This window comes from Brassica rapa, chromosome A05, assembly GCF_000309985.2.
Source record: "Brassica rapa cultivar Chiifu-401-42 chromosome A05, CAAS_Brap_v3.01, whole genome shotgun sequence".
NCBI lineage: Eukaryota > Viridiplantae > Streptophyta > Magnoliopsida > Brassicales > Brassicaceae > Brassica > Brassica rapa.
The window spans coordinates 6339179-6363016 of NC_024799.2; the positions used below are offsets into that span (position 1 = coordinate 6339179).

At 39.8% G+C, this 23838-nt stretch overlaps 6 protein-coding genes and 1 pseudogene across 9 annotated transcripts in view; 3 read left to right on the forward strand and 4 right to left on the reverse strand.

The window, feature by feature from the left end:
• Positions 1-23838, forward strand: part of LOC117134085 — a 905201-nt gene that overhangs the window by 779826 nt on the left and 101537 nt on the right. The window lies entirely within an intron of this gene.
• Positions 134-2061, forward strand: LOC103867577 (ATP synthase subunit gamma, mitochondrial). The gene is made up of 7 exons (XM_009145655.3): positions 134-380; positions 479-522; positions 600-752; positions 906-1019; positions 1107-1234; positions 1317-1439; positions 1530-2061. The coding sequence occupies exons 1-7, from the start codon at positions 283-285 to the stop codon at positions 1845-1847; spliced, it is 978 nt and encodes a 325-aa protein (XP_009143903.2). The 5' UTR covers positions 134-282; the 3' UTR covers positions 1848-2061.
• Positions 1889-4396, reverse strand: LOC103867829. Its single transcript, XM_009145916.3, has 4 exons — positions 3292-4396; positions 3031-3184; positions 2667-2915; positions 1889-2558 (listed from the first exon to the last, which is right to left on the reverse strand). Exons 1-4 carry the CDS (start codon positions 3723-3725, stop codon positions 2280-2282), a joined length of 1116 nt encoding a protein of 371 aa, XP_009144164.1. The 5' UTR covers positions 3726-4396; the 3' UTR covers positions 1889-2279.
• LOC117134088 lies at positions 4621-8481 on the reverse strand. Its single transcript, XM_033291775.1, has 4 exons — positions 6662-8481; positions 6327-6480; positions 5916-6209; positions 4621-5820 (listed from the first exon to the last, which is right to left on the reverse strand). Exons 1-4 carry the CDS (start codon positions 7066-7068, stop codon positions 5491-5493), a joined length of 1185 nt encoding a protein of 394 aa, XP_033147666.1. The 5' UTR covers positions 7069-8481; the 3' UTR covers positions 4621-5490.
• Positions 9008-13121, reverse strand: LOC103867578. 2 transcript variants are annotated; one of them, XM_009145656.3, is made up of 6 exons: positions 12099-13095; positions 11498-11681; positions 11354-11413; positions 10943-11175; positions 10704-10863; positions 9008-10606 (listed from the first exon to the last, which is right to left on the reverse strand). In XM_009145656.3, the coding sequence occupies exons 1-6, from the start codon at positions 12599-12601 to the stop codon at positions 10277-10279; spliced, it is 1470 nt and encodes a 489-aa protein (XP_009143904.2). In that variant the 5' UTR covers positions 12602-13095; the 3' UTR covers positions 9008-10276. The 2 variants fall into 2 exon arrangements, with proteins under 2 accessions (XP_009143904.2, XP_033147641.1); XM_033291750.1 differs by having other exon boundaries at positions 11354-11681; positions 12099-13121.
• Positions 13179-17030, forward strand: LOC103867583 (annotated as a pseudogene).
• On the reverse strand, positions 17058-20035 carry LOC103867581. Of its 3 annotated transcripts, none has more exons than XM_018659255.2 (8): positions 19729-20035; positions 19527-19581; positions 19170-19439; positions 18801-19070; positions 18448-18516; positions 18030-18295; positions 17894-17954; positions 17058-17615 (listed from the first exon to the last, which is right to left on the reverse strand). In XM_018659255.2, exons 1-8 carry the CDS (start codon positions 20022-20024, stop codon positions 17301-17303), a joined length of 1602 nt encoding a protein of 533 aa, XP_018514771.1. In that variant the 5' UTR covers positions 20025-20035; the 3' UTR covers positions 17058-17300. The 3 variants fall into 3 exon arrangements, with proteins under 3 accessions (XP_018514771.1, XP_018514770.1, XP_033147639.1); XM_018659254.2 differs by having other exon boundaries at positions 19527-19590; XM_033291748.1 differs by having other exon boundaries at positions 19527-19590; positions 19720-20035.

Below are 23838 nucleotides of genomic sequence, written 5' to 3' on the forward strand. Positions count from 1 at the left end.
TGGACCACGCTAGAAGTTGGCTCGAAGGAAGGCATATGAGACATCTTGTGCCTGTGCAAAACAGGCCGACAAAGTATTAGTAGAAGCCCGTGTTGAGCCCAAATTGAATTCAGGAGAAAGTTTGGTAGTCATCATCCCAAAACGACGCCGTGGTAAGTGTGCGTTCGGACAAATAAATGATCCCTTAGTTTCGGTCTCATTTTCTGTCGAGCCGAGAAGAGGAAGAAGAATACTCCGATCTGTCTGAGCTAGGGTTTCGTTTTGTCGTCAATCTCCGATCAAATGGCAATGGCTGTTTTCCGTCGCGAAGGGAGGCGTCTCCTCCCTTCAATCGCCGCTCGCCCAATCGCTGCCGCCCCATCTCCCATCTCTTCTGACCGGTTAGATCTCTTTGAGATTCATGCTTTATACGATTGATTTGGTGCTGATTAGATATGATATATTGGATGATGAGATTGAACCTTGATTTGATTTGTAGGGAGGAGGGACCTCTTGGAGTTCGATCCATCTCGACTCAAGTGGGTAAGTCTCTGCTAGTTACGATTGTGTTTGTTAAAGTCTGTGATACATGAATTGATTTAAATGTATGCTCTTTGTAGTGCGTAACCGGATGAAGAGTGTTAAGAACATCCAGAAGATCACAAAGGCCATGAAGATGGTTGCTGCTTCTAAGCTTAGAGCTGTTCAGGGCAGAGCTGAGAACTCTCGTGGTCTTTGGCAGCCATTTACTGCTCTTCTTGGAGATAATCCCAGTATGATTTCACAATCAATATTATTATTTACTTGAATAATTTCATTTCATACTAGTTGATGATGACGAACAATCTCTTTAGCTCTTTGCTATCTATGTCTTGTTCTTTTGGATGTGTTTATGATTTCTAGCGTGTACTTTCTGGTAAAACCAGGCATTGATGTAAAGAAGAGTGTGGTGGTGACTCTCTCTTCTGACAAGGGTCTCTGTGGTGGAATTAACTCCACTGTTGTTAAAGTGAGCAGGGCTCTTTACAAATTGAACGCTGGTATGTTCTGAAACCACTTTTGATGTTTTCATTGTTTTGTTTCCATAAAATTATCATATACCTTAATTAACTTTTATTTCACTGCAGGTCCTGAAAAGGACGTGAAGTTTGTTATTGTTGGAGAGAAAGCGAAAGCTATCATGTTTCGTGACTCAAAGAACGACATCTCCCTTACTGTAACAGAGCTGAACAAGAATCCACTCAATTATGCTCAGGTAGGAGCAGTACTTTCTCTCCCCCCCCAGTCCATACGCTCTCTATCTTGAATGGTTTCTTATGTTTTAATTGCTGCTTCAGGTCTCAGTTCTAGCTGATGACATCCTGAAAAACGTTGAGTTTGATGCTTTGCGCATTGTCTACAACAAGTTCCACTCCGTTGTCGCATTTCTACCAACTGTGGCTACTGTTTTGTCACCAGAGGTATATCACAATTTTCAAATTCCTCTTATACTCTGACATTTTACCTCAACTATTAGCTTATATTTTTATTCGTGTTTTTGGCATTGATAGATTATTGAGAAGGAATCTGAAGTTGGAGGAAAACTCGGTGAGCTCGACTCATACGAGATTGAAGGTGGTGAAACCAAGGGAGAAATTCTCCAGAATCTGGCCGAGTTTCAGTTCTCTTGTGTGATGTTCAACGCGGTGCTGGAGAATGCGTGTAGTGAGATGGGAGCGAGGATGTCTGCAATGGACAGCTCAAGCAGAAACGCAGGAGAAATGCTTGACCGTCTCACCCTCACTTACAACAGGACTCGTCAAGCTTCTATCACAACCGAGCTTATCGAGATTATCTCTGGAGCTTCTGCACTTGAAGCCGCTAAATAAGCAAGCACATCATCATTGTTTTGCGTTAAACTTGGCTTTTGATATATCTATCCACCATAAAGGAGAAGAGTGTGTTTTGAACTCTTAAAGGGCTACTGAGTCTGAAATCAATTTCTTTTGCTGGCTTCTTGTTGAGACAACCAGACTTGGCTAAGAGGTTTCTTGTAATAAATTTCCAGCAGGATAACGAATATTCACGTTTTGCAAACAAGAATGAGGAAAAGCAAAAGTAAGAAGCTGCTATTTTTTCAAACTATACAGAATCAAAACTATAATAAGAACTCTCCTCTAATCAGTTCCCATCTCAAAACAAGTATGAAGCTTCTCTGTTCTATTTTTTTTTTTCCTATACAAAGCGAGAATCCTTTTCAACGTCTATATGAATCCTCTTTCTATCTCACTCTCTCTCAAAACTGTTACCAAACACAAAGGCTAGGGGTAGATCTGGAAAAGAGTTGTAGATTCACCCCTAGTAACTCTGTATACAGTTACATTCCAATCCATGTAGTCTACTCCATCCCCCGATTGCAAAAAGTAGCCCCTGTCGTTATTTGGATATCGCTGGTCAATGGCATTGCGGATGTCTCTTACGGTTTGGTCTGATGTAAAAGGAAGCTCCAGCGATACCCCAGACGTATCTGCCAAGGAGATAGTTATCATAATAGGATCAGGGACTGTCTCCGTGCTTGAACCTTCCTCTACAGCCTCACCCTTTAAAGTCAAGACAACAAAACAAAACACTCAGAAGTAATCAAGAGTAATAGAAAAGCAAACACCTTATGTAAATGCTGAGACCAGAGGAAGAGAAGGGTTACATACATCCGCTTGAGATGACGCCATCCCAGGTATAGCCACTGTGACGTCTCCTTCACCACCCTCTTCAAGTGGCGGATCTCTGTTATTCAACGCAGATGTTTGTTTCTCCGAGTCACTATGTTCAAAGAAAGAGTCGACGGCTTGGCGTAGATCCCACATATACTGTTCCAGGTAAACTTTTGCAACTTGTCTAGTCTCTCCAGTGGTCGAAGAGAATGAAGCGATGAGCTCTTCCTTGATCTCATCAGGTAACTCAAAGAAAGATCATCAGGAGACAATAGGTTGAGTTAAATTATTCTAGGAGCAAACACAAAATCAAGATAAACAACCATAAATGTAAAGACAAAAAGCAAGCAAGCAAACACACCTTTTTACTGTAAACGTCATCGAAATAGAAGATGGCGGCATCTACATCCCCCTTGCAGTAGTTGAGGCAATCGATTACGGCTTTTGCAGAGGCAGCAGAAACGACATCGTGGAAGTGGTTTATTCTTTGCTGTGCCAGTCTAAACGGCGCCGTACTGTACAAGTAAACCAAGTTACCAAAAATAAAAAAAGATTCAGAAACAAAAAGATACGCTAAACCGTAAATAAAGATACGTTAAACCGTAAATCAAGAAATGATGACCTAACCCAAGGAGGGCTCTCGATTCTGAGATTTGTCGAGGTACTATGAACCTGCGGCTCAGTATCACCACCGTCGTGAGATAACGGCATGGGTTTCGACTTCTTCTCAGGTTTATCAAAGCGGTGTTCACAGAAAGCGCGGGCGGCGTGCTCTAGGCTCCAATTGTTGTCGCTGAGGTACTTTGTTGCGTCGGCCACAGACGCCGATCCATGAGAAAGGTCTATGAAGCTCGAGATCTTCTCGTTTCTGCTTTGTTCCTCCGCCGCGGTTCTCTGGTTCTCCGACGACGGAGGTTGAGCCGGCGACGGTAATGTTTTGGTGCGGCAAGCCTCCGTCGCTGCGTTTAGATCCCATCGGAATCCTTCGAGGTAGAATAGCGCTTCTTCTGTGCAGACTCCTAGTTCGTCAAACATTAGTTTCAACGGATCAGCCATCGTCTTCGTCAGTGTTCGTCACCAGATTTGGGCGGGAGTTTCTACTTGTTTGCGAAAGAAGAAGAGGAGGGATACTATTTTCTTGCTGAAACAGCGTCGTTTTGTGTTGGCAGTCTAAAACGATGTCGAATCAGGCAATTATGTCCATACGAATCGAGGGGTAAAATGGTAAGTAACAGCAATAAACCAAACGCAGGTGACGAGAAGAGACCGTTCTAAATTCCAACGAATAACCGATTGCACAACTAAATAGCAGCTCCAACGTATCTAAGGTTTAAAGAAAAGAAAAAATGAAGAAGAAAAAAACAATATATTCTGAACTAAAGACTTTTAAGACCACCTCCATTTGTCGGAGTACTAAGACGAGTTCTAAGCAAAATAGAAAAAAAAAATGAAAAAGGCAAAAAAAAAAGAACCGGTGTTTAACTTGGGCTTTCTAGACTTGGTAAGGAACTCTTACGTGTCGGTTTTCTATTGGACCACCCTTTAATGTCTCTCTCTCTTTTGCCTCTTCCATTGTGCGAAATCCGTATTGCTTTCTCTTCCATTCTCAATCAATCCGTCTCCTCTCTCGAATCTCATCTCATACTTCTCGGTTAGACAAAATCTTGTTCTGAAGTTATGATAAAAATCAGAAGAGAAGAAGGATTGAAGAGAAAACAATGATCGAGGGTAGGATGAAACTCAGACAATAGGCAAATCGTCTTGCCCGTCCCCATTGCCACCGGCCTCTCTTCTCCTCCTAAAGTAGAAAAAATAATAATTGTTTGCTCATTTCTGCGTCGAATTGCTTTCATCTCCAAAAATGAGAACGATCGTTTCGCATTTGATCCGTCACAAATCATCTATTCCACAGACACGGTGAGTGCTCTCTCTTCCTATGTACTTTCCCTCTTCAATTTGATTCTAAATAATCGTCTCGTGTGCTTTCCATCCTACCAATTGACTCAATTTCTTAAAAAAATATTAAGAACTTCATAGGGCTTCTCCCACTAGACCTTCTCAAAACTAATTACAATATTAAAGGTTCTAAACTATTTAAAGTACATAATTAATAATTAAATTAATTTCAAGAACCACTCTAATCAATGGAGATGGTCTAAGAACCCGTTATTAACTTTTAGTTTCAGATGTCATGTTTTAAACACATTTTGTTCCACATGTATAACTTGATTATTTTATTTAAATTAAAACTTAATCATTTGATTTAACTATTATTATTTCATTTTTTTGAACCTTAAGAAACTGTCCGATATTGTTGCTCTAGTACGTACTACTATGTACTAATATTTAATACTTAATATATATTACACATTTTATTGGGAAAATTGCCAAAATAGATTAAAAACACACACTCTCTGACTCTCATGCCATGTTGTTGTGGTGATTGATAATGCTACTTTTGGATTGTGATGCTTTATGAAAGTAATTTTGTTTTTTTTACCAAAAATAAAAAAAAGAAGATAATCTTGTTTATGGTTTTAGTTTAAGGTTGTAATTTCCAGCAGGATAACGAATAATCACGTGTTGCAAACAAGAATGAGGAAAAGCAAAAGTAAGAAGCTGCTATGTTTTCATTTTGTTTCAAACTATACAGAATCAAAACTATAATAAGAACTCTCCTCTTATCAGTTCCCATCTCAAAACAAGTATGAAGCTTCTCTGTTATATATTTTTTTCCTATACAAAGCGAGAATCCTTTTCAACGTCTATATGAATCCTCTTTCTATCTCACTCTCTCTCAAAACTGTTACCAAAACAAAGGCTAGGGGTAGATCTGCATGAGAGTTCTAGAATCATGCCTAGTAACTCTGTATACAGTTACATTCCAATCCATGTAGTCTACTCCATCCATCGATTGCAAATTGTAGCCCCTGTCGTTATCTGGATATCGCTGGTCAATAGCATTGCGGATGTCACTTATGGTTTGGTTTGATCTAAAAGGAAGCTCCAGCGTTGTCCCAATCCCATCTGCCAATCTGATAGTTATCATAATAGTACTTGGCGCAGCTTGAGTGTCCACAGTTGTCCTGTCTCGGTTAGCAAAAGGATCAGGGACTGTCTCCGCGCTTGAACCTTCCTCTACAGCCTTATCCTATCAAATGAAGTCAACAAAATATTCAGAAGTGAAAATAGAAAAGCAAACACCTTATCTAAAGCTAAGACCAGAGGAAGAGAAAGGTTAAATACATCCACTTGAGATGACGCCATGCCAGGTACAGCCACTCTGACGTCTCCTTCACCAGCTTCTTCAAGTGACTTTTGTGTCTCCGTGGGAAGAGGCGGACCTCTGTTATTTAACGCAGATGTTTGTTTATCTGAGTCACTATGTTTAAAGAAAGAGTCGACGGCTACGACTAGATTCCACTCATACTGTTCCAGGTAAACTTTTGCAACTTGTCTAATCTCCCCAGTGGTCGAAGAGAATGAAGCCATGAGCTCTTCCTTGATCTCATCAGGTAAACTTTCTGGGGGAGTTTCATTCTGTTAAACCAAAAAAAAAAAACACAGAAGGGTAACTCAAAGAAAAGATCATCAGGAGAGACAACAATAGGTTTGTTAACATTGAGTTAACACTCAGAAGACAAAAAGCAAGCACACCTTTAGACTGTAAACGTCATAGAAATATTGGATGGCGTGTTCTGCATTCCCCTTGCAGTCGTTGAGGCAATCGATTACGGCTTGTGAAGAGGCATCAGAGACAACATTGCGGAATCTTTTTATACTTTCCGGTTTCAATTCAAGCGGTGGCGTACTGCACAAGTAAAGCAAGTTACCAAAAAAAAAAAAGATTCAGAACACAAAGATAGGATATAAACCCTAAATCAACACCACAAATAAACATACGCTAAGACCATGAACCAATGACACAAAGATAGCTAAACCATAAATTAAAAAAAAAAGATGCGCTAAACCGTAAATCAAGAAATGGTGACCTAGCAGAAGGAGGGCTCCCGATTCTGAGCTTCGTCGAGGTACTATGAAACGGCGGCACTTTACTAAAAATGTCATGCATCGTGTCCGGTCCTTCATTCCCTGAGAAAGAGAGGCACACATTGTCTACGTTCCAGTTTTCGCGGCTGAGGTAAGATCTCGCTTCCTTTACAGTCGCTCCTGTTGCGACTATGACTCTTGCGATCTTATCGTTTCTCCTTTGTTCCTCCGCCGCGGTTCTCTCGTTCTCCGACGACGGAGGTTGAGCCGGCGCCGGCGACGGCAAGGTTTTGGTGCGGCAAGCCTCCATCGCTGCGTTTAGATCCCATCGGAATCCTTCGAGGTAGAATAGCGCTTCTTCTTTGCAGACTCCTAGTTCGTCGCAGATTTGCTTCAACGGATCAGCCATCGTTCGTCGTCGTCTTCGTCACCAGATTTGCCAAGAAGAGAAAAGGCGGGATACAAATTATCTTGCTGAAACAGCGTCGTTTTATTAGTAGCAGTGTAAAACGACGTCGAACCACGTAGTTGCATCCACGACACGCGAAGGGTAAAATGGTAAGTAAAAACAGGCGCCAAAAAGAGACGGTTAACTTCCAACGACTATAACCGACTTAAGCAATTTTGTTTTGAACTTAAATCAGTATTAATATCATTAGAATCACTTCCATTTAACCTATTATTATTTATTTTAAAATTTCAAACTATTCTCTACCGTAAAATTTTCAAAAAAGGAATTATTTTATTTAAAGTCCATATTTGAAAATTTGAATGTTGCAGGTTTATTTTTCAAACTAGACATAAATAATAAAAAGGGAAATTGTATCCTACATCAAGCAAACAAATTATAATTCACTATGTATCTAAAAACTCTTTTAAACCGATATACCCTGTGCACAATATACAATATTGCCATTTTGTCCTTCTCAACCAATCGGGAAACCGTCTGTTTAAAAAAATTCAGAATAATATGGTAAATGTTCACTTACCATCGTGGCCGCTCCGTTTTCACCCACTTTTAAATAGTTACTTTACATTTTCTTCTTTTTCGGTTACGGTGAATAGTTCCATCTTCTGCAACTCAAAGCGTCATCGACAGTTAAAGATTGCAAAAGTTCATCGACGGTTAAAAATTGCGTGCCTTCTTTCTCGATTTCTTTTCTTCTGTCTTCCTTCGTTTCCGATTATTCTCTCTTCTTTCCGTCGAAGACAAGTTCCTTCGAGCCGGAATTAGGTTGTCGCCGACCCACGATTCGAACGACATCGGATCCAAGCGTTGGAAGTAAAGCTTATTCGCTTCTTCTTTGCAAGTTCTCTTAAAGTTCTATTGGACCACCCTTTAAGGTTTCTCTATCTTTCGCCTCTCCCATTGTGAGAAATCCGTATCGCTTCCTCTTCCGTTCTCGATCAATCCATCATCTCTCTCGAATCTCATTTCATCCTTCTCGGTTAGACAAAATCTCGTTCTGAATTTATGATAAAGATCAGAAGAGAAAAAGGATTGAAGAGAAAACAATGATCGAGGATAGGATGAAACTCATACAAGAAGCAAATCGTCTTGCCCGTCCCCATCGCCACCGGCCTCTCTTCTCCTCCTAAAGTAGAAAAAATAATAATTGTTTGCTCATCTCTGCGTCGAATTGCTTTCATCTCCAAAAATGAGAACGATCGTCTCGCGTTTGATCCGTCACAAATCGTCTATTCCACAGACACGGTGAGTGCTCTCTCTTCATGTGTACTTTTCCTCTTCAGTTTGATTCCAAATCATCGTCTCGTGTGCTTTCCATCCTACCAATTGATTCAATTTTAAAAAAAAACAAAAAAAAATATTTAAAATTTCATAAGGGTTCTCCCATTAGATCTTCTCAAAACTAATTACAATATTAAAGGTTCTAAACTATTTAAAATACACAATTAATAATTAAATTAATTTCAAGAACCCATTAAAGGCTCTAAGTCTCTAACCAATGGAGGTGGTCTAAGAATCCGTTATTAACTTTTAGTTTCAGATGTCATGTTTTAAACACATTTTGTTCCACATGTATAACTTGATTATTTCATTTAAATTAAAACTTAATCATTTGATTTAACTATTATTATTTCATTTTTTTGAACCTTAAGAAACTGGCCGATATTGTTGCTCTAGTACTACTATGTACTAATATTTAATACTTAATATATATTACACATTTTATTGGGAAAATTGCCAAAATAGATTTAAAAAAAACACACTCTCTGACTCTCATGCCATGTTGTTGTGGTGATTGATAATGCTACTTGTTGGATTGTGATGCTTTATGAAGGTAATTTTGTTTTTTTTATACCAAAAAAAAAAAAAGGTAATCTTGTTTATGGTTTTCTCTTTTTTTGTTGGTTAGTTTTCTGTTTTTTTTTTTTCATATCTCATCATCAGTTATGCCAGGTTGTTCTATAGTGTGTTTCCTGAAGCGGTCTTTTAAAGGTTATGATGGCCCTTCTTCACTTCCAACTTGTATTTTCTGTATTGGAGTTTCACTTCATATAAAGAAGCAGTGGTGGTGGTGATAGCAGTTTGAGGAGTTCAGTGGTATTAGTTGTGGTTGGTGTGAACTCAACCTCCTTTTCAATGATTCTTTTTGGTGTATGTGTATTGTAACGGGATCTGGTTGTATTATGGATTGGAAGTTCAACGGTCAGGTTCTTGGTTGGACTTATGCCGGAGCCGAAGATCACGGTGTTTTCTTTTCACTAGAGACACAACAATGCATTTATCTATTTGGTGTTCCTTTCAATTTCAAGATATGTTCTGCAGCTGTGTGGTTATTTTCTTTGAAAATTTATCTTTACCATAGCCCTTAATGATGTGCGTGGACCTGTTTAGTTTCTAATCTATTGCGTCCGTCTATACCTTCATGGTAAATGGTTATGTGGGATGTCCTGAACAATCCGCATTGGTTTTTGGGGCTGTCCAATACTATTGAGTGTACGTGGTTGCAACTAGAGTAGCTACTGAGATCGCTGTTAGTATCACTAACGATGAACCGGTTCAATCCTATGTAGCTCGTGGAGGTCTAAGTTCGGCTTACTGATATCATTTGTGCTGATGCTGTCTCCTCTGCATCTACATACTCGAGATGAGCCTGCAATGGCTTCACCTAATGGAATATGAAGCCATTTATATCTTTAAAAACTCTTTCCCCTTTGTAGGGTTTTCTTCATTTAAGCACCTATTGGTGATGTATGTCTTTTATCTTTGCTTGTCTTCTCTTTGTTTTCCTCTGAGCATTGAGCTTTGGAGATCAAACTTTTGGAAGTTATTTCAATGACAAAAAAAAAAAATCTTGTTTATGGTTTTAGTTTAAAGGTTGTAATTTCCAGCAGGATAACGAATATTCACGTGTTGCAAACAAGAATGAGGAAAAGCAAAAGTAAGAAGCTGCTATGTTTTCATTTTGTTTCAAACTATACAGAATCAAAACTATAATAAGAACTCTCCTCTTATCAGTTCCCATCTCAAAACAAGTATGAAGCTTCTCTGTTATATATTTTTTTCCTATACAAAGCGAGAATCCTTTTCAACGTCTATATGAATCCTCTTTCTATCTCACTCTCTCTCAAAACTGTTACCAAAACAAAGGCTAGGGGTAGATCTGCATGAGAGTTCTAGAATCATGCCTAGTAACTCTGTATACAGTTACATTCCAATCCATGTAGTCTACTCCATCCATCGATTGCAAATTGTAGCCCCTGTCGTTATCTGGATATCGCTGGTCAATAGCATTGCGGATGTCACTTATGGTTTGGTTTGATCTAAAAGGAAGCTCCAGCGTTGTCCCAATCCCATCTGCCAATCTGATAGTTATCATAATAGTACTTGGCGCAGCTTGAGTCTCCACAGTTGTCCTGTCTCGGTTAGCAAAAGGATCAGGGACTGTCTCCACGCTTGAACCTTCCTCTACAGCCTTATCCTATCAAATGAAGTCAACAAAATATTCAGAAGTGAAAATAGAAAAGCAAACACAGTATGTAAAAAGTTAAGACCAGAGGAAGAGAAGGGTTACATACATTCACTTGAGATGACGCCATGCCAGGTACAGCCACTGTGACGTCTCCTTCACCAGCTTCTTCAAGTGACTTTTGTGTCTCCGTGGGGCCACTTGAAACATATGAAGACTCAAACTGTGACTGTGAAGGTAATGATCCCATCGATGGAAGAGGCAGATCTCTGTTCTCCTTCAAATCCCTATTAGCGAATCCTGAAAGAAAAGGAGAGTACTCTAGAAACCAACGTTCAGTGGGTTTACCTAGAAGAGCTCCCGGTTTCAACTTCTTGTGAATCCTCCTGAACCGGCGTTGTTTTATCCTCTTCCACGAGACAGGAGAAGGCTTGTTCTATATTCCAATTGCTGGCTTTAAGGTAAATGGTTGCAATGTCTCGAGTAACTACTCCATCAGCCGCATCGACGAATATATCAATGAGTTCATCTTGCTTCAGCGAATTCAGCAGCTCCCTAGTTTGTGTCGGACTTGAACTTTCCTGAAATGCAAGCAGTGTACGCATCAACATTGAGTTACATTCTCGCCAACTCAAAGAAATAGCAGCAAGAGACAATATAGGTTGTTTGCTAAGTTTATGTTTAGCAAACACAAACACAAGATAAACAGCAAAGACAGTTGTTTATAGTGTGCAGAGAAGAGAAAGAGACGGTTACTACCTCCACTAGAGGTGACTCTGGGCTTGAATCTTGGTCAACAGCCATACCACTAAATTTTTTCTGATCATATAAAAGACAGAACAAAACACTATCAAAAGACAAAAGCAAGCAAGTACTAGTGGAGAGAAAGAGAAGGTTACATACAACCACTTGAGCCGTCGCAATTCCGGAACGAGATTTGCTGTAACCATCATTGAAATAGCTGATGGCGTTTTTTACATTCCCCTTGCAGTGGTTGAGACAATCGATTACGGCTTGTGAAGGAGCTTCAGGAAGAAGATCTCGGAATTGTTTTATACTTTCCGGTTTCAGTTCAAGCGGCGGCGTACTGCACAAGTAAACCAAGTGGCCAAAAAAAAAAGATTCAACGTAAAGATAGGATAAACCCTAAATCAAGAACACAAAGTTACGCTAAAGAACACAGAGATACGTAAACCCTGAACCAGGAACATAAAGTTACACTAGCTAAACCCTAAACCAAGAACAAAAAGATACACTAAACCCTAAACCAAGATCACAAATAAACGCTAAACCTAAGTCAAGATCACAAAGTTACGCTAAACCCTAAACCAATAACACAAAAAGATACGCTAAACCCTAAGTAAACCAAGAACACGAAGCTACTACGCTAAACCCTAAATCAAGAACAGTACGCTAAACCCTAGATCAAGAACACACAAAGACACGTTAAACCTTAAATCAAGAACAGGAAGATAAGCTAAACCGTAAATGAAGAAATGATGACCTAGCAGAAGGAGGAGGGCTCCCGATTCTGACATTCGTCGAGGTATGACGAAACGGCGGCACTTTACTCCAGACGTCATCCATCGTATCGGCCGATCCTTCATTCCCTGAGAACCCGTGCAGATACCACGGCTCAGTATCACCGTCGTGAGATAACGGCACCGGCTGTGACTTCTTCTCAGGTTTATCAAAGCGGTGTTCACAGAAAGCGCGGGCGGCGTGCTCTAGGCTCCAATTGTTGTCGCTGAGGTACTTTGTTGCGTCCGCCACAGACGACGATCCATGAGAAAGTTCTATGAATCTCGCGATCTTCTCGTTTCTCCTTTGTTCCTCCGCCGCGGTTCTCTGGTTCTCAGACGGAGGTTGAGCCGGCGACGGCAAGGTTTTGGTGCGGCAAGCCTCCATCGCTGCGTTCAGATCCCACCGGAATCCTTCAAGGTAGAATAGCGCTTCTTCTTTGCAGACTCCTAGTTCGTCGCAGATTAGTTTCAACGGATCAGCCATCGTTCGTCGTCGTCTTCGTCACCAAGAGAAGAGGCGGGATACAAATTATCTTGCTGAAAACAGCGGCGTTTTTATAGTGGCAGTCTAAAACGGCGTCGAACCACGTAGTTACATCCACAAAACGCGAGGGGTAAAATGGTAAGTAAAAACAGGCGCCAAGAAGAGACGGTACTGAACTTCCAACGAATATAACCGACTTGAGCAATTTTGTTTGAACTTAACTCAGTATTATTATCATTACAATCACTTCCATTTAACCAATTATTATTTATTTTAAAACTAGGTGTTTTGTCATTTTATAATTACTTATTAATATACATGTTACTAATTAAAAGACTCTAATGATAACTTATTGTTTATGTTTTCATTTCAAAATTTCTACATACTATAAATATTTTGAAAGTTTTTTCGTACACTATAATTATTATTAAAAATAAATCTTAGAAATCACTCAATATTTTATTTTCAATTATATAAATTAAAATTTTTACTTCATTAATATATAATTATGTGTTTCTGGTTTCTATTTTTAACTTTTTTATTAAAATGTATTTTCATATAACCACAAAACATATATAGTAATTATTTTTTAATTAAAATGTATTTTTAGATTTTAGATAATTTTATTATTATTAATTTAATGACTTATCTAACCAAATAAATTTGTAATTATTTTTTCATGTGACTAATTTATATATTTTATTCGGATATAAACAAAAGATATTAACCACTCTAACTTTTAATATGAGAGCTCAAATGCGAAAAAAATCACTTCGAAAATAATAGTGTAGAAAAATCACTTTGTAAATAATAGTATAGATTTAAAACTAATTTCTACCATAAAATTTTCAAAAATAATTATTTTATTGAAGACCATATTTGAAATTTTGAATGTTGCAGTTTTATTTTGCAAACTAAACATAAAGAGTAAAAATCATTTTGGTGAATTTTTCTATCAAAATTTTGTTTCACAAAAATAAATAAATAATTTTTATTTCACTGCAAATATTTATTAAAATAGTATAAATCTGATTTTTTTTCTTTATAACTTCTTTTTCATTAACTTGATGATCGAATATGATCCTAGTGTAACAAATGTGTAATACAGTTAGGTACATATAAGCATAAATGGTCAAATTGGTTCAAAATAATTAAACCACTTTTTGTAACATATCTTGTTTTCTGCAACCCAACGGACATCTTCTAGTTTTTGCTCCTCAGAGTCTTGCAAACACACCCACCAAAGGGGCAGTATTGTACGTAGGTCATCTCATGTTATGCTCACAGTCTTGCTGATCATCTCATGACATGCATTCAATTCATGGCTTCTTGTTGAGAGCTCCAATCTTAGCTCAAACGTTTCTAAGATAACATTTCTGTAATATCCAGCAAGATTACGAATAATTGCATTCACATTATGTTTGGATTCATATTCCCTGTCGTTACTTCTCCGGACAAGGCGGAGTTGTTCTGGTCAAACACCATTACATCATAAATTCCGGTTTAACAATTTTTAATTACCGAGAACGTTACGTGATCACACGTTGCTCCGTGCTAACTTTGAAAATTGACAATCCACAAACAAATTCAAAGTCCATGCCACTTGTTCCTTTGAGCTTGGACACTTGAACATATTTTTCAGCTTGGCAATAAATTAGCTACAACATAACGTCATCACTTTGTCCCGTCACTAACTTTGAAATTTGACAATCTATAAACAAACCAAAACCAAGCTAGTGCCGTCCTTAACTTGTCAAAGTGATGTCATTAAGTTGAAAAAGTCAACTTTCCATTATTGGAGTGGCCCCAAGATAAATAACTCACATGGCTTTAACTTCTTTGGATCAACTTGTATTCTAAATGGCAACCACATTTTTATCATTCTTCTTATAATGATTTCATGACTACCATGTTGGAATCACTCGTGCGTTTTCATTTTCTCACGCTACTTTTACTCTGTTATGTCTCCCCTTCAAGCCTCTTGCGTATAGATGATCTCGTCCCTGGTCAGGTTTGAGGACTCTAAGTAAGCTTTCCTATTTAGATCTTTCCAATAATCACTTCTCAGGAACTTTGAATCCCAACAATAGCCTCTTTGAGTTGCACCAACTCATTACACTTAACCTTGCTTTCAACAACTTCATTTCTCCTGTCCCTTCCCAATTTGGAAATCTCAAAAAACTAGAGGTGTTTTCTCTTTCCAATAATGGCTTCTTTGGCCAAGTTCCTCCCACAATTAGTAACCTAACTTGGTTAACACGTTTGTTCTTTGACAGTAATGAGCTCACTGGTACTTTACCACAGGTACAAAACTTAACCAATCTCTATGATATAGAACTTGCTTATAATCTCTTCATTGGAACCATTCCTTCTTCTCTCCTCACTATGCCTTCCTTGGAATATCTTGATCTACGCGGAAACAATCTCGCAGGATCTTTTGAAGTTCCAAACTCATCTAATTCATCTAGGCTCCAGGTCCTGTTCCTTGGGGACAACCATTTTGAAGGAAAAATCCTAGAGCCTATCTCAAAACTCACCAATCTCATTCGTCTCGACCTTTCTTCTCTAAACACAAGCTACCCAATTGACTTAACCTTCTTACCCTCTCTCAAGTCTTTGTTCTCCCTTGATCTATCCGGTAATAGCATATCACCAGCCAGTTTAAGTTCAAATACAAGCATCTCATTGAGCATGGGATTTTTGCTCTTGTCACACTGCAACATCACTGAGTTCCCAAGCATCCTGAAGACCCTTCAAGACTTGCAGCATATTGACTTGTCAAACAATGGAATCAAGGGGAAAGTCCCTGCGTGGTTTTGGGAACTTCCTCGCCTGAGTTCAGTGGATTTGTCAAACAATTCGCTTAGTGGTTTTGAAGGTTCAGAGGAAGTTTTGGTAAATTAATCTGTGAGGATATTAATATTGGCTTCAAACAGTTTCAAAGGAGCACTACCTAATCTGCCACTCTCTATTGTATCCTTCTCTGCCTGGGGAAACAGTTTCACAGGGAACATACCTCTCTCACTGTGCAGCCGCAATTCTCTCATGGTTCTTGATATATCTGACAACAGTTTCACCGGTTCAGTTCCTAGCTGTTTGAGTAACTTGACGTTATTGGTTCTCCGAAAGAACAGTTTAAAAGGAAGTCTCCCAGACATGTTCAATACCGGTTCCTCGCTTCGGACACTTGACGTTGGCTACAATCAACTACATGGAACGCTTCCAAGGTCTCTCCTAAACTGCTCCTCTCTAAAGTTTCTAAACATTGAGAACAACAAAATTGAAGACGCGTTTCCTTTCTGGCTCAAGGCTTTACCAAACTTGCAAGTCCTTATCCTCCGTTCAAACAAATTATATGGTCCGCTCTCTCCTCCTGATCAAGGTCCTCTAGCGTTTCCTCAGCTGCACATTTTTTTGATATCGGACAACAACTTCACCGGACGCTTGCTAGGAAACTACTTTGTGAACTGGAAAGCATCATCACTCCAGGTGAGTGAAGATGGGAGTATATATATGGGATATGAAGAGGATACTTCATTTTCCATAAATGGTTACTATATTTACCAAGATGTTATTGATTTGAGATACAAAGGTCTAGTTATGGAGCAAGCCAAGGTCCTTAGTTCCTACGCCACCATTGATTTTTCAGGGAACAAACTTGAAGGAGAGATTCCTGAATCCATTGGTCTCTTGAAGGCATTGATTGCGCTCAATTTATCGAACAATGCATTTACAGGCCATATTCCTCTTTCTTTGGGAAATATTACGCAGCTCGCTTCACTAGACCTGTCAAGAAACCACCTCTCTGGAACTATTCCTAATGAACTCAAGGCCCTCACGTTTTTGGCGTTCTTAAATGTGTCTCATAATCAACTCACCGGTGAAATACCACGAGGAACACAGATTACTGGACAATCTAAATCCTCCTTCCAAGGGAATGCAGGTCTTTGTGGTTTTCCTCTCCAGGAAAGTTGTGCTAGCACTAGTGTGCCGCCGTTACAAGATGTGAATCAAGAAGAAGGAGAAGTGTTGAGCTGGAAAGCAATGGCTATAGGATATGCTCCTGGATTGTTGTTTGGATTGGCATTAGGTCAAGTGATTGCTTCATACAAGCCAAAGTGGCTCCTCAAGTTGTGTTGTTTTGGGTTTCTCACTTCATATTGGAATCTTTGTCGAGCCATTTATGGTCTTGTAACAAAGCAGTTCCTTGTATTTTTTTTTATGTTCTTTTGCAATAAAGTTTCTGTTATATGTATTTCATATAATTTGTATACGAACCAGAAACAGCAGAAGGGATGTCAATACATCTCTGTTCTAAAGATTTGTCACTGATATGGGTTGATGACAATGATACGGTGTGGAACAACGTGAGTACAGAAGAAAAAAAAAAGAGTATTTTAACCGTAAACGAAATGGAGAATCAAAACAAGAATACACCAACCACACAAGAACGGAGGAGACACAACGGTTGTTTCAATTCTCTCTATGTTTCATCAATAGTAGTAAGTAGTAACTGTACAGAATCAAAGCTATACTAAGACCTCTCTCCTTATTAAGTTCCTATCTCAGAACAAGTATGAAACTGCTCTGTTCTACTTTTTCCCTTTTTATACAAGGAAAGAATCCTTTAGAAGTCATATACATCTCTCTATAGCTGTGCGTGTTTCATCAATCGATGGAAACTGTACCAAACCAAAAGCTAAGTGGAGTACATCTGGTGGAGAATTGTAGAGCCACGAGAACCAGAGGTAATGCTGTGTACTGTTGTATCCAAATCCCTGTACTCTACTCCGGTATCAGACTTTAAGTAGTAGTCTCTCTTGTCTTCTGGTCTAAACCAGGCAATCCTGTTGCGGATGTCTCTGACGGTTTGGTCTGATCTAAAAATAATCCATACCTGTACCCCAGATTCACCATCGTCCAAAATGATTTCTAGTTCTACTGTACTAGTAGTAGTAGTAGTAATAGGAGCAGGGGATAACTCTTCTTCAACATCCTCATCCTTTACATTTTCCTGCTCATATAACGAGAAGACAAAACACAAATCTCAGAAGGCAAAAAGGGAGAAACGCAAAACAACATTGAGTTCCCTTACTTTTAAGCTATCCTAAGAAAACAGAGAAGGTTAATCCACAGAAAACACCATCAAGAGTTACAGAATATTAACACCTTATGTAACTAAAATCCACAACGGCAAATTCTGTTTCGAGCTTAAAAGCTATTAACATGCACAATTTGAGAAAGCAAGCAAGACCATAGTAAGAAAGTGCAGAGGTACAGACAGTTACATACATCCGCTAGAGACGATGCTACGGTGGCGTTTCCTGTATCGGTCGAGTCAGCATTACTGGAACTGCGCAAGTTTAGATATGTAAGTTAAGCTGATTCATACTAATCATACTCTAGAAACCAACATTTACTGTTTTACCTAGAAGAGCTCCCAGTCTCGTCTTCTTCCAAGTAATTTTTGTTTGGGGAACCATGTGAAGCCTGAACCTGCGATGTCTCTTCCAATAGACAGGAGAAGGCTTTCTCTACATTCCAATTGCTCAGTGTAAGGTAAACGGTTGCAACGTCTCGTGTAACTACTCCATCAGCCAGTTCGACGAATGAATTGATGAGTTCATCTTTCCATCGAGAAGGTTGCTCACTCGTACGTGAATCTTCCCTAGTTTGTTTAGGACTTGAAATTTCCTGAAGCCGGATGAAGAAATGCAAGCAGTGTACACATCAACATTTCCTTTTTTTTTACGAAAACACAGAGAAGGGCTACTAGATAAAAAATTGCCATTCTTCATTCCTACGTTATGTTTTGAGCTTAGCTTCTATCATACACAACAAACTACCTTCACATGAGCTTTAGCTTTAGCTTTAGAGAAATATCCTCCACCAGCTTCTTCGTCAACAGCCTTACCCTTCAACACAAATATTCAGAATGTAAAATGGAGAAGTGCAAGCAAGTAAGCAGTGTCCCAACAACATTGAGCTCCGTTCTTCTAAAAACTATCGTATGAAAACAGAGAAGACCAGTCAATCCAAAGAAAGATCATCAAGACAATCATACAATTATAACTCCTCTTGTCTTATGTATCTATGATTCGCAATGGTTCTGGTTTGAGGTTAAACCTTTTAACATACACAACTCGATAAAACAAGCAGGACCATAGTAAAATGTGCAAAGGAACAGAAGGTTACATACATCTGCCTGAGACCGCGCAATTTCAGGATTAGCTTCTGCGTAATCTCGAAAGAAATAACTGATGGCGTCTTTTTGATTCCACTCGCCGTAATCGAGGCAAGCTTCTGCGTCTTCTCGAGACGCTACCATAACCACATCGCGGAATGATTTGATAATTTCTTCTTTCAAACGAGACAGTTGCTCTTCAGGCCAACTCATCAGCTGACTCGAACTCATACTTGACGGCACAGCCACAGCAGATTCCTTAACGGGACTTGTACTATCTTGAATCTGAAAGAACAAATGGAAGCAGTACATACATCAACACTGAGCAGGGAAATTCAAAGAGAGACCATCAAGAAAACACAAGCAAGTCAGAAGGTCACATACAGCTTCTGTGTAATCTCCAAAGAAATAACTGATGGCGTCCTCTTGATTCCACTTGCAATGACTGAGGCAAGCGATCGCAGCTTCTCGAGACGCTTTAATAGCCACTTTGAAGAATGATTTGATACCTTCCTCTTTCCACTGAGACAGTTGCTCTTCAGGCGTATTCGTCAGCTGACTCGAACTCACACTTGACAGCGTCCCCTCAGCAGATTCCTTAACGAGCGAAAGCTTTTCTTCCCCATCTTGAACAAGACTTGTACTTTCTTGAACCTGAATGAACAAAGCATATGTAAATGAGAAGGCCAACTCAAAGAGAGACCATCAAAACATAAATAGAACAACAAGCTTTAAGGATACCTTCATGTGAGATGACACCATTGGAGGTATAGCTTTAGGGACTTGTTCTTCTTCACTGCAGAGACTTTGTTCAAGATCAAGAAAACGACTTTATCATTCTCCATCAACAAACTATAACACTAAACCCTAAAATCAAGAAAACGACAAACGAAGAAACACTAAAACCCTAAAATCAAGAAATTGCCGAATCAACTCCACTAACCGCCCAAGCTTGCGATTCAGCTTCCTCTGAGAAGGCGTTGGACGGCGCTCGTCGCAGAACTGCAAGACGGCTCGATCTAAATCCCAATCGTTGCGCTCGAGGTACGAGGTCGCGTCTTGTACATCTGATCCAACGGCGAAATTGATGAACTGTACGATAAGTTCGTTTCTCGATTGCGAACCGGTCGTCGTCGATGGAAGTGGCGATTGAACTTTCGGAGATGATTTCTCTTTCTCCGGCGGAGGTTCAACAGTGAGAGACGGCAAGTCCAAGGTTTTGCTGCGGCAAGCCTCCATCGCTGCGTCCAAGTTATTAGATATAGAAAGTAGACCAATCACTAACGTTCATATTCTTGTCCATAATGTCGTATATTCTAAACTTCCTTTCTTGTACATGATATACTCTGTATATATCAGAGCTTTCCTCTATCAATAATACATACGATTCCAATACCTGATATGGTATCAGAGCCAGGCTCTTGTTTTTTTTTTCCGCCGCCCACACTTCTTCTTCTCTGTTCTTTCTTCTTCTTCAATCTCCTCTCTGTTTCTTTTTGCTCTCTGTTTCTAATCATGTCTACATCTAGTGAGCAACATGTCTCTGTTTCCACCTCTGTTTACAATGCTAGCGATCCAGCTTCAACTCTTCTCTCCATCAACATGTCGAACATTACCAAGCTATCCAATCTCAACTACATCATGTGGAGCAGACAAATCAAAGCTTTACTTGAGGGACACGAGCTTCATGGTTTCATCGATGAAACAACTATCACTCCAACACCTACCATACTCATCGATGGACAAACAACAACCAACCCAGATTATGCTCCATGGCGACGACAAGATCGTCTTCTCTACAGTGCCATCATTGGATCCATCTCATTACCGATCCAACCTCTGGTTTCCATGGCGACTACCACATCTGAAGTGTGGACCATCTTGGCAACGACATTCGGAAAACCCACCAGAGGGCACATACTACAATTAAAGCATCAGATCCGTACGAGTGTTAAAGGTACAAGCACCATTACTGAGTATCTTCGTTCCATCAAAACCAAAGCAGATGACTTAGCTCTTCTCGGGAAGCCTCTGGATCCTGAAGATCTAACCGAGCAAATACTTGCTGGCTTGGGTGAAGAATACAAACCAGAGATTGACGCAGTCAACGGCCGTGATACGCCAATAGCTTTTCATGAACTCCACGAACGCTTACTCAATCGTGAGGCCATGATCCTTTGCAAGGAACCAGCTGCAGCGACACAAACTCCCATCACTGCCAATGCAACTCAAACTCAGGCACAACAGAACACTTGGCGTCCACACCAAAGAAACAACAACCCGCGGTTCTACAACAACAACAACCGAAACTTCAACAACAACAATCGCCAGTCCAAGCCATATCTTGGAAGATGTCAAGCATGTGGGACACAAGGTCACACTGCCAAAAATTGTCCGGAGTTTAGAATCATACGTGGTGGATCTCAACAGCAACAATCAAGTCAACAACAACATTGGCAGAACATGCCATATGGAAACGCGTATCAACCAAACCAACAACAGCAGTGGCATCCTCGGGCAAATGCAGCCATGATGACAGGCGACACATCTACATGGTTACTAGATTCCGGTGCTTCCCACCACATGACATCAGACCTTGCGAATTTGTCCTTACATGCTCCTTACAATGGAGGCGATGATGTCTTACTTGGAGATGGTTCTGGTCTATCCATCTCTCATACTGGTTCTTTATCTCTTCCCTCTCTCAAACATCCTTTTTTATTAAATAATGTTCTCTATGTTCCATCCTTAGATAAGAATCTCATCTCAGTTTTTTAGTTATGTTCAGCTAATAATGTTTCTGTAACCTTTACGCCAACATATTTCCAGGTCCAAGATCTGACTACGGGGGTGCTTCGTCTTCAAGGAACACCTAAAGATGGAATGTACCAGTGGCCAAGTCGGAATCATGCCAAGTCTCCATCTCTGTCTTATGCTTCGGCTATTAGAACTACTCTATCTGATTGGCACTCTAGATTAGGCCACCCTGCTTTTTCTATTCTTCAAACTATGGTTTCTTCTTATGATTTGCCGATTTCCTCTAAGGCTTTATTAAACAAACCTTGCACTGCTTGTTCCATTAATAAAATGCATAAACTACCTTTTGCAACTTCTACTCTTGTCTCTACTTGTCCATTAGATATAGTTTTCTCTGATGTGTGGTCCTCTCCATTGATTTCTATAGATGGTTTCAAGTACTATGTTATTTTTGTTGATCATTTTACCCGATATACGTGGCTTTATCCGTTAAAACAAAAATCTCAGGTTCTTGATGTTTTTACGAGATTCAAAGCATTGGTTGAAAATCGATTTCAAACCAAGCTGAGAACTCTTTATACAGATAATGGGGGAGAGTTTATTGCTTTAAAATCATTTTTATCAATTCATGGAATTTCTCATTTTACAACTCCTCCTCATACGCCGGAACACAATGGTATAGCTGAACGACGCCATAGGCATATTGTCGAAACCGGCTTATCATTGCTGTCTCATGCTTCCATGCCTAAGTCATATTGGACCTATGCTTTAGCAACGGCTGTATATCTTATAAACCGAATGCCCACTCCAAACCTGTCTTTAAAATCTCCTTTTCAAATACTTTTTGGGCAAACTCCTAATTTTTCAAAACTTCGTATCTTTGGGTGCTTATGTTTTCCATGGTTAAGACCATATGCTTCTCATAAACTAGATCCGAGGTCCACACCATGTGTCTTTCTTGGTTACTCAACAACCCAAAGTGCTTATTTCTGTTTAGATAGAACCACTTCTCGCATCTACACATCTAGACATGTTGTCTTTCATGAGTATGTCTATCCCTTTGCTTTGCCTAACCCTCTAACTACTTCTTCTAGTGATGATGATACAGCAGATGCACCAACCTCGTCAATGCCAGCAGTGACAGTGATACCGTTACGAACCTCTCCTGCTCAGACCACAACTTCTCCATCGGTTGCAACAAATCAACCTGAACAGCCTGATCCAGCTTCAGCTCAATCATTGTCAAGTGCGACCACCTCTCCTGTCATTGTCACGACCCAGGAACAATCACCTATCCCCTCTACGTCATCACCAACAGCTGCAGTCAATACTGAAGCCACATCGGTTCCGAACACCACAACTCCACCACCGGCTCCAACTAGAGTATCCACTCGCCAGAGAAAACCAGTCAACAAACTTAATCTATGCACCACAGTCACTCCTTTCCTGGACAAAATTCCCACATCTGTAGCCGAAGCTCTCAAAGATCCTCGGTGGCGAAAAGCAATGGCTGAGGAAATAAATGCTCAACTAGAGAACAGAACGTGGGTTCTAGTCTCCTCTGTTGTTGCACACAATATTGTTGGGTGTCGATGGATATTTACTATCAAACGGAATGCTGATGGATCTGTCCAACGTTACAAAGCGAGGCTTGTAGCTAAAGGTTTCAGTCAGCGACCAGGGCTTGATTATCATGACACTTTTAGTCCAGTCGTGAAACCAGCAACCATCCGACTTGTTCTCAGTGTTGCCGTGTCTAGCAACTGGCAAATGAGACAATTTGATGTTAACCATGCTTTCTTGCAGGGACATCTTACTGATGAAGTTTACATGATGCAGCCACCAGGCTTCGTAGACAAGGATAATCCCACTGCTGTCTGCAAACTACGAAAAGCTGTATATGGTTTAAAACAAGCCCCACGGGCTTGGTATAATGAACTTAAAACTTATCTTCTCTCTTGTGGTTTCAGGAACTCATATGCGGATGCTAGTCTTTTCATCTACAACTCCAATGGAGTCTTGATGTATATGCTGGTCTACGTTGATGATATCATTCTCACCGGCAATAACACTGATCACATAAACAGATTTGTTCAATCCTTCTCTCAGCGTTTTTCTCTTAAAGATCTTGGCAGTTTATCATATTTTCTTGGTATTGAAGCAACTCATACATCTACTGGTCTGTTACTTACACAAAAACGTTACATTGCAGATTTACTTCACCGGAACAACATGACTAATGCCAAGACAGTAGCTACACCGATGTGTTCCACCGAGCAGCTCACGCTCAAGTCTG